This window comes from Mixophyes fleayi, chromosome 3, assembly GCF_038048845.1.
Source record: "Mixophyes fleayi isolate aMixFle1 chromosome 3, aMixFle1.hap1, whole genome shotgun sequence".
Lineage (NCBI taxonomy): Eukaryota > Metazoa > Chordata > Amphibia > Anura > Limnodynastidae > Mixophyes > Mixophyes fleayi.
Window position 1 is genome coordinate 152,773,580 of NC_134404.1, and position 15,250 is coordinate 152,788,829.

The 15,250-nt window shown below is 35.3% G+C and overlaps 1 protein-coding gene across 2 annotated transcripts in view; it reads left to right on the forward strand.

The window, feature by feature from the left end:
* The window catches only part of COL19A1 (collagen type XIX alpha 1 chain), a 603,039-nt gene that overhangs the window by 200,756 nt on the left and 387,033 nt on the right, over positions 1-15,250 (forward strand). For both annotated transcript variants that reach the window (XM_075202581.1, XM_075202582.1), the window contains exons 12-13: positions 397-441; positions 13,359-13,412. In XM_075202581.1, the coding sequence (XP_075058682.1) occupies positions 397-441; positions 13,359-13,412 (99 nt within the window). The remainder of the gene's footprint in view (positions 1-396; positions 442-13,358; positions 13,413-15,250) is intronic.

Genomic DNA, 15,250 nt, shown 5'->3' on the forward strand with positions numbered 1-15,250 from the left:
TGCTCTCTTTGCGGGCATGCACAGTGTAAATTTTCATAAATTACGCTATACAAACTGGCATAAGTCACCAAGGAATTTCATCACCATATGAAAGATTCTAATATAATTACTTGTATAAGGAGATCATCATGCCCAGTTGTAGTTTATGCTACTCAAATTATGAATTCTATCACAGAAAACATTTCAAATGAGTCATGTGACATCACTGCTTAACAAATATATGGCTGTATTTTGCAGATGTGATATTGCTTATTTCCAAAAAAATTAAATGATAGCTTTGTTCACCAACTATAAGAAATATTTTACAGTATTGTTGCTATATATTCATGTCATTTGACTATTTTATATATATATATATAGATAAAAATTACATTAACACAATGCTTTTTCTGGCAGGGAGAACATGGGCATGATGGTGGCACAGGTGAAAAAGGAGACATGGTAAGTGTTCTGAATGTGTATGATCGTTTTGCACTGCATTGTCTACATTTGAATGGGTTACCCCTCTAGATTTTATTTTTTTAAAGCAACAATGTTCTTTAGATTTCCAATGCATACTTATATGTTCATGTATTCATGAACATTGTCAGTTATTTTTTCCACAATAGGTGTAATTATGTACTGAAACCACAGCAGAAACATCAGCAAATGCCAAATAGCTTTTATCTGACTAGTTCAAGTTAGACAATGAAAGTAAGGGGCTGACTGGTTGCTATGATTTTAGTGCAGATTTTAAAACCTATTTAGAAAACTTATTGGACCAGTTTTTACAAGTTCACTCATTTATATTGGATAAGTGTTTTGTTGAAAGAAAAAGTAATACAATTGCAGCTCTTTATTTTACGATAAATTTACCTATATAAATATAATTAAAAGCCAAGTCAATTTTTCCTCTTCTTAAAATGGGTATAGTGTATGCCCACCTCCACTGCAGCACCATCTGCACACTGTCAACTGGTTTGAATTTGGTGATGCAGCGGTGGGAGCAAAAGCACCCACCAGCAGGAGAGAAAAGAAAAATGTTTGTTTGCAGGTAATGTTGGAGAGTAATACATGGATAAAGATGGGCATAGGTTGTGATCTACAAAAATTGTCCTATAAATCAATTGCATAGACCAGCATTAAAAAGTCTACAAAAGTGGAATTATTTTTAGAATTGTATTTACTATTAGTATAAAGACTTTAATAAATGTAACTATAAAAATGCAGATATTGCAGAAAGAATTCGCAGCAATTGTAAAAATCTCCTAGAAAAGGATTTGTTACCCTACATGAATCCACATTGGTGTCTTTATTTTTTTTATTAACTGTCTATGAACTTTTTTAACGTTACATCCCTCTCCATGAAACCTAATGTCAAGGACCATCCTCCTTTCTAAATTTCTAGAATGATGTTGAATTTGTCTCCAGCCTCTAATTTATACACAGATGTCTGTGGCCAGGGCCGGATTGGGAACTTAAAGTGGCCCTGGAAAAAATTATTGAAGTGGCCTCATGTCGGCAGGACCAAAATAAAAGTAGTCGGGATTTAGAACTACAGGAATTTGGTTGTAGTAACATTTAGGAAAACCTAGATGTGATGACTTTACACACAGTGGGTCATATCTAAAGCCATGCAGGGCAAATGTATAGTATACTATAGGCAGCCCCCTCTTAGTATAGTATAGTATAGGTAGCCTCCCAATAGTATAGTATAGGTTGCCCCCCATAGTATAGTATAGGTAGCCCCCCATAGTATAGTATAGGTGGCCCCCATAGTATAGTATAGGTAACCCACCTTAGTATAGTATAGGTAGCTCCCCTTAGTATAGTATAGGTAACCCACCTTAGTATAGTATAGGTAGCTCCCCTTAGTATAGTATAGGCAGCCCCCCCTTAGTATAGTATAGGCAGCCACCCCTTAGTATAGTATAGGCAGGTAGTCCCCCTTAGTGTAGTATAGGACCCCCTTAGTATAGTATAGTATACTAAGCCCCCTCACTTACCTTCAGTTGCTCTGAGCAGCGTCTCTTCTCACATCAGGCAGACAGGAAGTGAAGTCAGACTTCCTGTCTGCCGAACAGCACCGTGGGAGCCTAGCAATTGGCTGCCTGTTGCTGCCCACTGAACACCAATATTTTAGATTGCTTTCCTGTACGTGCCTCCCCCCGCCGCATCCAAACGGGCCCCCCCGGGAAAATCTGAGGTGGCCTCCAGGTGGCCTCGTTAGGCCATCGGCCTACCGGGAAACTTCCCTGTAAGGTCTATGGCCAATCCGCCCCTGTCTGTGGCATTAGGTTAGGAGTGAAAACTTTAAAAATGGTAAAGAACTAAAGAAAAAAAGATATTCAAGGAACACACAGCAAGTATAAACTAACACTTGAGTATTAAACATTACATACTTATACTAACTTGATAACTAGTTGTTTTTGATTTTAAAAAAAACCAAAACAAAACACATGGCACAAAGTACTGAGTGAGTCTAAATAATACAATGATATTCAATTCCAATGCTGGCGAGTGCTCGCTGGTTCACTGTACATTTGTACAGTGCTGATAGGAGTCCCATTTTAAATTTAAAAGCCATAAAACACATTTTAAACAACTCTAAAAAAAAAAATCATGCGGTTTCTTGATGAAATTTAATTGATTTCATTCTTAAATTACCTTGCTTATCTGTAATGAAATATATAGCTATTTAACATTCTACTGTATGCATATTGTATACTCATTGTACTAATTATGCCCAACTGTAAGGCATTACATCTGTGACTATTACAGCTCCTAATTAGTTAGAGTGTGGACAATCACTAGTGTAGCAATTCATGATTGATAAATGTGTTATGTTTAGTGAGTTATTTTATCTACTGTTTTGTCCAGCAATATAATGAAATTGTATTATTTAAATTATTGAAATTATATATTGTTGATTTTTAAAAAAAATTGTTATCTTTAACCAATTCCATAAAGTGAATTCTGCCATCAGTTTAATTTTATATCCATAATTAATAGATCTGTTTAGAATAATTATTTATATTAGTTTTGGAATATGAAGTAATTAGCGCTGTCTAGATTTTTTTTATATGTTGCGTGGATGATGTCTCGCTTTATGCTTTTTTTCAATGCAGTATGCAGCTTCTTTTATAAGTTCACACATTTTGTCTCCATGAAACTCATGCACAATGCATGAACAATGCATCAAAATGGAATATGCATTTTTTTAATGAGTTTTATATTTGCTTATTTTAGGAAACACCAAATCAATGATAAAATAGCCGCTAACTGAACTCTAATTTACATAGTAAAATTAAGAAGGCATGACCTAGACACTGAAATAATGTTTGCAATATTATGTTCTGAAACCAAAAGAAAATCTGGTTTAGATACAGTGGGTTAAGTGCTATGGATTTGGCTGAATCTGAATCTTGCTAAAATCCCTTGGGATTTATACAAGTGATAAACTGTAATCTGGAATCGGTGTATCCCAAGTTCAGAAATAGAAATAAAAAAATAACAAAAATTTGCAAGCTCCATCTGCAGTGGAATAATTACCAAGGTCATGAAGACTACAGTGATCCTGGACTGTAATAATGACAGCCTTGTTGTTAGAGCGTTCACCTCCATCACAGAAGTTCAGCCAGCTGAATGTTCCCTGGCCCTCAAGTTAGTGCACACAAAGTTCATACTGAACCCTATGTGCAATTTCTGGGGGATGGGAAGTTTACATTCTAGATTATTGTGAAAACACTGATCGGTGACACTTTAATTATATTTTAGAATGTAACCATATTTTCCACACATGAAGATAGGTGACAAAAGATGAGACAGGAAAGGTTGAATTGGACATCAACTTGTACTGGGCCACAGGACCTAAAATTCAAGCCCTTGTCCACTACATATAATGGTCATTAGGAAAATACAGCTGCTCTATGAAATGATTCTTATATCTACAACTACAGTGACTCACCTATGAATTTATAGCTGTCAACTCCGGTAGATTAGATGTTATAAGGAAATACTTTGACTTGCGAATACATACATTAAAAGTTGCATTGCCAAAATTCCAACCTCAAGACTGGCTGCTAAGCCGCTGTTACCTAATTCAGTAACTTAGTGGATAAGGTTTTATGATATATTATGACATGCATGCTTACATATTGTTGAATGTAGATTAGCTTTTGGGATGACATTTGATAGCTCAAAGGAAATATGGTGCCTGAAAATGCATATTGTACTTTAGAAACAGGTACCAATCCTGAGATAAAAAGTTAAAAAGTGTCATGGACATTTAGAGAAATAACCTGTGATATGGGAAGTAAAGACTAAAGTGCCTGGAAATGCAATAGAATCTGAGTTAAGTCGCTATAACACCATAGATCAGAATGAAATACACTGCAATATACCATTTATCAAATTCACATGAATACCACAATAGTTACTAAATTGCTTTTTGAGCCGTCATGGCAGGAAATTGATTCAAGTATTTATATTTTATTTTATGCTTCTGGCAAACTTATACTGTAGCTGCTATCTTTCATAGGAATGCAAATTCCAACATCCATATTAAACTATAAAGAGAAGAGTAATATGAAACGACTTGGTTTCTACACCTCTCTAGAGGGACCAAAAGCTCTAGGCAAGATAATTCCAGCTTCAAGAGGTTTCATGGTGTTATCATCTGCATTTCCGAAAATAGCTCTTTTTGACTATCTGTAGTATCTGTTAAGCTTTGCAAATAGGTTTTGATTTCTTGTGATGGGCACCTTTCTCCAGCTTGGAATGACTTGTTAATTATTTACAAGTGCCTTAGCAGCTGTGTCAAATTTTTAGGAGATTTGAGACACGTTGGTTGATGTCACGGATATAAATTTGCAGTTGTTGCTGCCATTCTTTTATTGTAGCATTATTGAAATTGAGATCAGGTTCAGTTTGAGGCATCATGTACTTATTAAAATATATATATTGAGATCTTGTCTCATGGCTCTTTTTGTCTTCCAATTTTCCCCTACGGAATTTGTGTACTGAAATATATAAATATTACAATACTTGTTTATATCAAGGATTGCTAAGAAGTATTTAATTTTGCTGGCACTGCAGTAGGTAGTCTGTAGTTTATTATAAAGCAAATGGATTATGAACAAATAAACATTATATATTATGCTATAACTATATAAAAATATATTTTATATATTATATAACTATATAATATTAATATATTAAGTCATTCTACTTCAATAAATTTATCTTTTTGCCTTGTAAGTATAGGTGAAAGCTTAAACTTGAAAATGAACACAATATGCCTTTAACATTTAGAGAAAACAAACCATTATTTTCATAATTACCCCTTTAGGTTGTCATTTACCTACAAAGTTAAAATGTGCAAAAATGGGCAGCTCTTCATCAGACATTTGTCTAATCTGCAGTATATCACACAAAGCTTTTTGCAGTGGGTTTCTACACAGTTGTATCATGTCAATTAGCAACACATTTGTCTGCAATTGTGTTTCATACACAAAATCCCCTTTTTCCTTAATTATTCTTGTTGCCTTTATTCACAAATATTGCTGTAAAAGCAATAATAATATAGTTTTAAGCAGTTACTTGAGGCATTAACATGAGCGACCTTCTGTTATAAGGTGAGAGTAGAACCTACATTTATTTGGCAGAGTGTGGCAGCAAGTAGCGGAGTACTTAGCCAAGACTTAACCAGGATGTTCCATGGTGTCTTCCCTCCCAAGTATCTCCTCTATTGCATTGTAAGAGCTCTATGAAAAGTATTACAATGTCTGCAACCACTTGAAATACATAATTTCCCTAGATAAAATCTAACTACACCATGCTTGTTGTTTATTAGGTAAAACATTTAGATGACGCTTGATAAAATGTTTAAATGTAGTACCAGTACACATAAGGTTTTCACCCTTAAAACAGTAGCTGTCTATGGCTTTCATATATTCTAGTTTGGATTGAATATAGGTTGCACCTGAGTTCTCTTCCATATTCATAATTCATTGAATGCAACACTATACACTATAGCAATTCATGTATGAAGTATACTCATGAGATCTTTTATTATTGGCTTTGGAGTGTTGGTATTTGTTTAATGTATGACAAATAGGGCTTAAGTACAAGTGCACAGCTAGAACTAATACAATATATGGAAAATATGGAGCTCCTTTAATGGAATGGTTGTGCTTTTTTGCTAGCTTGTTTGATATTTATATATGAACATGTATAATTTCCATGAAGAATACTTCTCACTGGAACACATTGCTGTTCATCAGTATAGGTTAGATGCAAAGAAGAGCAAAATATAATTTGATTATTTTTTCAGTATATTTTTCTCTGATTTATTTTAGATTTAAAGGTTGCAAATACAATTTGTCATTCTTTTTACTGTAGTAGTAGACACTTTTTGGGAGGCTGTTGTATAGTGTAGTAGCAGATGGAAGCATACACCCAGATTCCCTCTTCACCTGCAATCACCTGTAATAGAATCTGCCTGTCTCTTGCTTCATTCATTAAGTGCAAGATGGCAGAGAATAAGCACAAAAGCCTCTTTGGAGGTGTTGTTAACCTTCATTTGCATAAATACATCTAGATTTTCCCCAAAGTGCAGTGTTTACAGAATAAGATGGCAGCATTTGTAGAGCAACAGTTGGTGGGAGGGCTTGGCTAGTGTGGATGTACCTTCGAAGTATGGAGTAGGGGCACTGGATCACCAATTTTTAGTTTTCAATTTCTATTTGTAAAGAAAGATTACTGAACTGATGGAGGAGAGGGTACATTATTAGGGGTATTTATAGTTGTGTGAATGTGTACATGGCCATTTTAACTCTGCTTTCAGTTACACTTAGGCGGTGCAGCTCATTTCTATTTGGTCAAACAAAGCTTCACAAATGTGTAACACGTAATCGAGGTGATAATTTGCTCTCATGATTTAAGTCGTAAATGCAATTTCAGAAGGAAGAAAAATGTAGTTATGTAATAGGAGGAACAGGGGCTAGATAACAGATCTGTAGTGTAAATAGGTAACAAAAACTGTCACTTCTTATCTCCTACTTATTATATACAGAGTAGCTTCATGTTATTCCATCTCCATATACTAATTTGTCCATTTTCTCCATATTGTATATCTGATAGGTTTTTATACATCTGTTCTATTGTCCTATTTTATTAAAGAAAATTGCCACTTAAACTGCCTCTTTTATTGCTTGGAATCCATTACCCCCATCCCATGCAACTGCTCATTTCTTCACCATTGGCCCCCAAGGAATGCTATTTAATTGATTCTTACCACTCCTTTCCTCAAATCCTCACAGATGCTCCTGTTTCATGTCTCGACCTTCCACTGATGTAATAGCATTTAAATGGGTTGTTTCATTTTACACAGTGGTTAAAATTTTCTTAAAATTATTCTTTTTACAATAGTATTAAAACTAAATAAACAAGAATAAATAGAGATAGATAGTGAGGACTTGGAGAACAAGCAGTGAACCTCTCACTATGAAGAAGAGTGAGTCCTGCTGCCAGTGCATGTCTCTTTTACACCCATTCCCTTGTCTCATAGCTACAATGAAGCTCCCTTCAAATTTTCTTTCTGGCCCAATGAGGTATCAGCAGTCTGAGTCATGAAGAACCCAAGCCAGACATTCTGTCATCTGCAGTAGTTGGAAAGAGAACTGCTGACTGGCAATGCTAGTAATATGGATGGGATAAGGAGAGACCGAGGGAGAGTTGAAGGCTAATGGGGAATGAATTGTAAGTGATAGACGTGAAGAAGAGTAGTGAGCAGCAAGTAGGGAGAGAAGCAAATAGATGATAAGAAGGAAAAGTGAGGAAGATAGTAGATAAGCGCTAGAGGGAGCATTAAATTGAAAAACAGTGAGGAGGGTATAAACAAACAAATGGAAACAGTCATAATTGGCAGAGTAGTAAAAGGAAGACAACTTACACAGAAGAAAGTTTGCGAGAAGGAAACTCTGTTAAGCAGCAAGTTGTTGTATCAGTTAGTCCGTCAAACAGTAAGTTATTATTTTAGTTTATCAGTCATGCAGCAAGTCAGTCTGTCAGCCAGCTCGAGATGCCAGGACTACTAGGGACACTTCTGCCATTATCATTCTAGAATAAAGCAAGGAGCCATGACAACCAAAGACCACATTACAAAACTGTTTTAGTTAGACACACAGGACACTGATCACAATGTCACCTCACTTTGTCTGGATCTTCTGGACGGATAAGTGGTGCCAGCAACTAAAATAACAACTTCACAAAAGTCTTAGCCCTTAAACGTACTAGTTATGATCAGCTGAGACATTGCTAGAACTAGGAAACTCAGACATATTAGGCATAACTAACTGTATTAGAAGACTAAGGACTATCTACCCATTACAAAACTGATGATAAATGGAACTAGTTATAATCTGAACCAAAATTTTAACTTAAGTATTTAAGAGATCATAGTAAGTTGTCATTACAGTAGATTGAGCATGAAATGAATGTACACAATATTAATTGTAATTGATTAGTATATCGCTAGCAAAGTTATAGCATGTTAAGTGATAATAAAGATTGTAAGTTAATGTGTGCAAAACCCAACGAAGCACTGTAGATAATTTGGTGAAAAGGGCAAAACGCGCGTCGGGTTGCACATCATTAATGACATCACAAACCTGGAAGTCAGAGTCGGTTTAGAGCAAGTAATATCATTAAGGGATAGTGATACTATCGAATTATATTAGTTGGACAGAGTCAGAATTTATAATAATTAAAATATCATATGGAAATAATAGGAACCTCTTTCATATCTATATACCATGTAATAGGGAACTAAACACTATATAGGAAATGTTTTCCCTAACAGGGAATACAGTAGAGCACCAACGTAAATATATTAGGACTTCTCTGAATATTAATTAAACCTTTTATAGGGAATCAGGTATCCTTGGTCCTTTTTTATTCAGCAATGTAATAAAGGAAGAATCACTCTGAATATATAACTACCCGCCAAGGCGAAGGTGGATGACCTAATAACAGGTTGATCCAATCTGTTCATTCACAGAGTTTGATTAAATACTATAGAACACTGTAGGTCTACTAAAGAGCGACCCTTGATTAGCACGTTTCTGTGCACATCTAGCGAAATGGGATCAGAGACCAAGCTAGAGAATTAACGTTGTTTGTCATTTGAAGCCTTGGTTTTACACCATCTTTTTATTCCTGTACAAATCATTAATATCGTTATTGGAGATTTCAGAGAAAGTCTTGTAAATTAAATAAATAGAACCAATTAAAAAAGAAAAATATATAAGGAGATATCAGATTATATGGAATAACTACAGAGTTTCTTCCCCTGGACAAGTGTGAAATACTGGATATAAATCAACAACCTGTCTTATATCCCTAGTTCCATAAAGATCCTACGATTACTGTTAACCTCACAACCTTGACTGTGATATACCACTACACCATAATTTTATAACATCAGACATGTTTAAGCAATTTTTTTTGTCATTATGTGTGTGTGATTTAACTAAATATATATAAACAGCTTTACTAAAGAGAAAGAATAACAATTTCAGTCTCAACAATAAAAAATATTTATTGTAATAGCAACAATGCAAAATAGGATACTTATGACTGAAAAATAATAAAATTCTTTTTACAATACTGCATTTTATCCGGCTCTACTGAAGGGATTGTTTATGATTTTAGATTTATTTCCCTTTTTTTTTTTTTCATTTTAATCAATTTCGCCTTCCAATGGACCTGTATAGCAAGATAAGCAATGTGTTGTATTACTAAATAGAGGATATTTTAATAAGAATAAGACAATAAATTTGATTTTAGGATTTTTTTGGACTGGAGTGCTTCAATGATTAACTATACTTTGTGTGGCTAAGCATAATTTTTTTAACCAAAAACAAAGATTACAAGTTAATGTGTGTAAAACACAACAAAGCACTGTAGATAATTTGGTAAGTGTAACCAAGATAGTATGTTTTAATGTCACAATTTTAGTAATTTATTTGCCCATCCCTAATTACTAACTTATTGCTGTGATGGTACTAAATTTTATTTCATGATTTTAAGCACTAATTTATTTCATGTTTATTAAAACTGACCTTTAAAATTACGCTGTGACTGTTCCCACCATTCCTTTTCCTAACTTATATCCTGCCACCCTTACTAAAAGTAATTCCCTTAAAAGTGTTCCATACAGTGGACTCTCATTGTGGTCAGCAGAATACCCTCTCTAAAAACAAAGGCAGAGCATCAACTGTGAACCACTGCCCACCTGCAAAAGCTGGTAGCATTACAATAACAATAACAATAATAATAATAATAATAATAATAATCATCAGGGATTACAGTTTTTATGAGAAGTAGAATTGCTATAATAATTGGGATAATTATGAAAAAATATAGTAATATTGTCATGATCTATATCCTAAAATCTGAAGTTACTGTACTCAAAATGGTTTCCATCAAATCACTCAGTGTAAGCAAACAATATGCTAATGTGTTGTGATGAATAAAACAGATATACTTCAGGGAATGTCAACTTAGCAAACAACCATTTTTCACTGCCCAGATAAGAGTTTCAAGGAAACAAATTAGCTAAAATGTATACATCAGTCATTCCAAGTTCAGTATATAATCCACAGGTGCCAACTCTCCCGAACCATCTGGGGGACTCCTGAATTTTTGGGACTTATCCCATGCTCTTGGAAGAACGGTGAACTATACATACTGAAGTGAGAGATCTCCTGTAGAGGAGCTACAAAATGTCAGCAAGCATAATTTAATCCTTGTAGGAAACATAATGGATCATAGCAATACTTTTCCAAATCCATGTTTGAAAAAACTGTCTTATCCATATTTTGTGTTGGTAGTACAATCATGTACACCTTCAGGCAACTCTCTATGGGGGTTAACAATCAATATTTGAGAATCCATCTTCCTCCTTTCTTCTGTCAAAAAATGAAACTAAAAGAGCTGGATTAAATGAATATCAGATGCATATAATAATACATAAAGCTATACTCAGTCCAACAGTCAACATTGTGCTATCCAGGTTCACTTCAAAACTAGCGATACTAGGAAGTGTAGGAAGGAAGTGAACCCTGATAACAAAAAAGTGCACTGACCCTAGTCAAACACATCCTATATATTGGGACTTAGGCAAAAAGAGAACCTGCAAAATTGGTAACTTTTACATCCTAACTCAAACAAGCAGACAATTCAAAACTAGCATTTAGGACATACAGAGCTTTAGTTTTACTAGAGCAAATCTATCTTGTGTCTGCTCTTGATATGATGTACACACGGTTGCTGACCATCAGTTTTTCTGCACTATGTTCAATACAAGTAATTACAGAAGTTCGATATAGCAAAATATTTCATAGATTCTGTTTACATTTTTTAACATTGCTTTTGTGTTGTGGATTTCTTTCTTGATCTCACCATGTTTGGAGATTATTTAAATGAAGCGCTATAGGAAGCTTTTATACCTTGTAGAAAACTGCTCTAATGATTCCTTAGACACTGAAAACACCTATTATGGTAAAAGAACATTATAATATATTATATTCTAATTAACTGTGAAGCTAAATTACCTAATGGGACTTCTTGTCTCTATATTCGGTTACATAATTTATGCAAGATATTATTAAGTTCGGCTTGGTTAAGTATATTTTTCTTTACAGCAGTAAAAAAGCACTTGAAAATAAAATCCAATTTACATATTAATACTTTAAATGAAAATTAATATCCTTCCTAAATTCAGATTGAACATAAGAACATGGATATTTCATGTCTTTTTATTTACCTACTTTTAGGTAGTTAATAAATGAATACAGATATGTAATACAGTATAAAATAGCTATTTATAATTTGAAATGTGTACCATGTGTAAGGCCAAGTAGGCCACCATAGTGAAGATGGATATATGCCAGTCATGTCCTGTCAGGCCCTGGAATCTGTAAAGAATGCGCTAGAAAGTAAACCTGTTGCAGAACTGTTTTATTTAATATTAACACTATTCACAGCACTTGGCCAGGAACTGAAAGTCACTGAATGGGAATATATGTTCCTCATAGCAGCATGGTGCACTGTAAGATGTAGCGGTAACACATTATCAGCCTACTTGGCATTCTTAGGGTGATGACAAGTTGGTAGGTGTAGATTTGTGGGGAAGCTTGGACCTTGAAGTGTTGTATAATTGCAAGGAAACAAGCTGTGCATTGATTCAATAGTTTGCCAGATTTTCTATTTATTACGTCTTTTTCTGTTAATTTTACTGTACTATATGTTGGAATTCAATGTGTTTTTAAATTTCCATTCTTACTTTATACTGTTCTGTATTTTTATTGGAGCTGTAATTGTAAAATAGAATTAACATATTTTAAAATAATAAAGCACAGGTAGAATTTTGCATACCTGGAATGTAGTGAATGTTGAGGCAGTAGGGGATGTTGAGGCTGTGGTGGATGTTGGGACTGTGGTGGATGTTGGGGCAGTGGTGGATGTTGGGGCAGTGGGCTCTACAGTGGCACTCCAACTCCTAGAATGTAAGATAATATTGGACACATGATCAATGCCCGTTAGCCACTGTGTCATAATGCCAATACCATTATAATGGATCTGAATAGGACAAGCTGTGGATATGCATGCTCAGTAGGCCAGTCATTACAACCCAGTGTTATTTACAGCTAGATGTCAATGTCCATACACTGGGTCAGTATACTATACCACTGAGATACCAGTGCTCTCGGTCTATGGAGGACAGGTCAGGTAGAGCTTTCATCTGCAGAACTTTGCAGAAGAACTCAGATATCAAGAGAACTGACCAGTAAGACTTGAACTAGTTAGACACCAGATGGCAGCTGCTTTTACATCATTTTTGCACGTACAGCATGATTAAGGAATTGCCTGATCATGAATATCCTTGTAGATCCTCTTGTGCTTTACTTTTAAGTAATGTGTGCCACACACTTCTAAATGCATAGCTCAAAAACGAAGGTACACAAAAAATGCAAATTCTTGTTGAAATGTCATTATTTTAATGGATTCAACCAGTACAAATATTTGTATAAAGGATTGGATAAAATGGTGATTTTGATACAAGGGTGACGTTTACTCACTTATTTTCTTTAATAAACTGCACTATGTCTTTAAAGTGTCGTAAACTTTATTGTGGATGTAAAATATGTATTTCATGAATTAGGAGACAAGTCTACGGTATTTATATGAAGATGAACATATCCAAAAATATAAACTATAATAGTAACAGTATTTTGTCTGGAGAGGCTTTGTTACAGTACTTCTACAAAGAATTGATCTTTGTGGTAATTTCTTTTCTTGTGCTTGAATTTCAGGGTGAAAAGGGAGAGAAAGGAGAAACTGGTCAAACTGGTTTACATGGGAAAGATGTGAGTACAATTATCTTTACATCATAATATTGTATTATGTAATCCTTTCGCATGTATGTTGTGGTAGTATGTCCTACTTGACACACATATGGTGACGCTTTTTAGGTTGACTGTTCCTAAGTTTCTTTAAAATAAAACGTTCACTTTTTCTCCTAAAATATTGTTTGGTTTAGCATTATTTATGGTTCTAATTAATTAAATGAGTGTATTTGTCACTGGTTTTGTGTGTGTGTGGCATTTTTTCATACATTGCTTGGGGTACATGTGGAAATGTGCTTTGCCACTTAAGGGCAAAATAAGGTGCAAAATGTACCCCATTGGAAGTATGAGATGAAACCCAAATACTGCCATTTCTGAGCTGATGCATCCACCCACATAGCAAGATTACATCTATAAATATGACATCTCCAGCCCTTTATCTCAATATCAATACTATTACTCTGCAGATGGAATTCTCATTTCTGCTCTCTTGTGCACAACTGCTGACTTTGCAAGGAAAGCAATTTCTACCAGTGATTCACATTATGCAGTTCTCTCAAATTAAGTGTTTTTGCAGAGTGGAAATGGCTGTGTACCCCTCCACAAAGCAAGGAATGTCTCTACAATCTCATTTTACTAACCTCACTCTGCAAAATAAAGTTTAATTTTAGCACCCGTCAGTAAAATTAGACACAATCCATTTTCTCTCTTGGCCCACACACCTATACACTATGACGGAAAGCTAAGAGCATCAGCATAAATTGTGGTTTGTGACATCACTAAAAAGAATTCTAAATGACCCCCTCAGTGTTCAAGTCAACATATTGAAATGGGGGCTGTTAAAAAAAGAAGCAGTTACAACAATATCCTATTGAATATTGTTTGTCACAGAATGTTTTTGCTCCAAATCAATGTAGTATCTTTGGTGTTATGGCACAGTACATGTATTTGCATAGTGCACTGCAGAGGTAACTACGAAGTGTAAAATGGCAGAGGCATAGAATAAATTCAGTTTCGATCCTGATATGCCAACCAGCCACTGAATTTAATTGCTAGCATTCCCATTTAATAAATATACCTATTTCCCCATACAGTCCCAACATTAGATTAATATCATCTATGTTTAATAACTAGGCCTTTCTTGTTTAATTCTTTCTTCTTTGCTTAACTGGCCCCTCTTGGCTCCTTTCCACTGACAGCGTCATGATGTCACAGCGCTGTAGGGAGCCAGTAGCTGGCAGAAATCACAGGGCAGGTGTTGAAATGCAGTGCTGCACTGCATTCATATACATCTGGGTTCACCAGCATGGACAGATTGGTGGCAGCTGTTGCAACCTGGGAGGTCGTACTGAATGCACCACCTTTGCTATGACTCTCTCATTGACACGCAATAGTATCTCTTAGCCCCCTGAGAAAATTGTCTCCTCTCCCAGAAGCCAGTCAGTGAGTTAGACAGGAGGTGTCAGGATTCCTAGTATGAACACCACAGATAGTAATGTGAATGAAACAAGGTGGGTTATTTAAACACAGAAACTACAAATAAAACTGAGATGCAGCTGAGATAAAAAGGCAGATAACACTAGCACTGGATACCTGGCACAACAGGTTAACTGCAGGTACTGGATAATCAGAGTAAGCAGATTTGGCTGGGAAGCTGAAGACTCTGGTTCAGATATTGGAGGTCTGGATTGACAGATAAAGATGAAAAGCATGTGAGCTGGTTACCAAGCAAGTGAGATGATCTGCAGGCACAGACTGTCCGGATGTCCAGGTTAAGCTGGGAAGCCTATGAGCTGGTTACCAGGAAAGTGAGATGAACAAGGAGTCAGTCAAGATCAGAACACAGGCTTTACAATGAG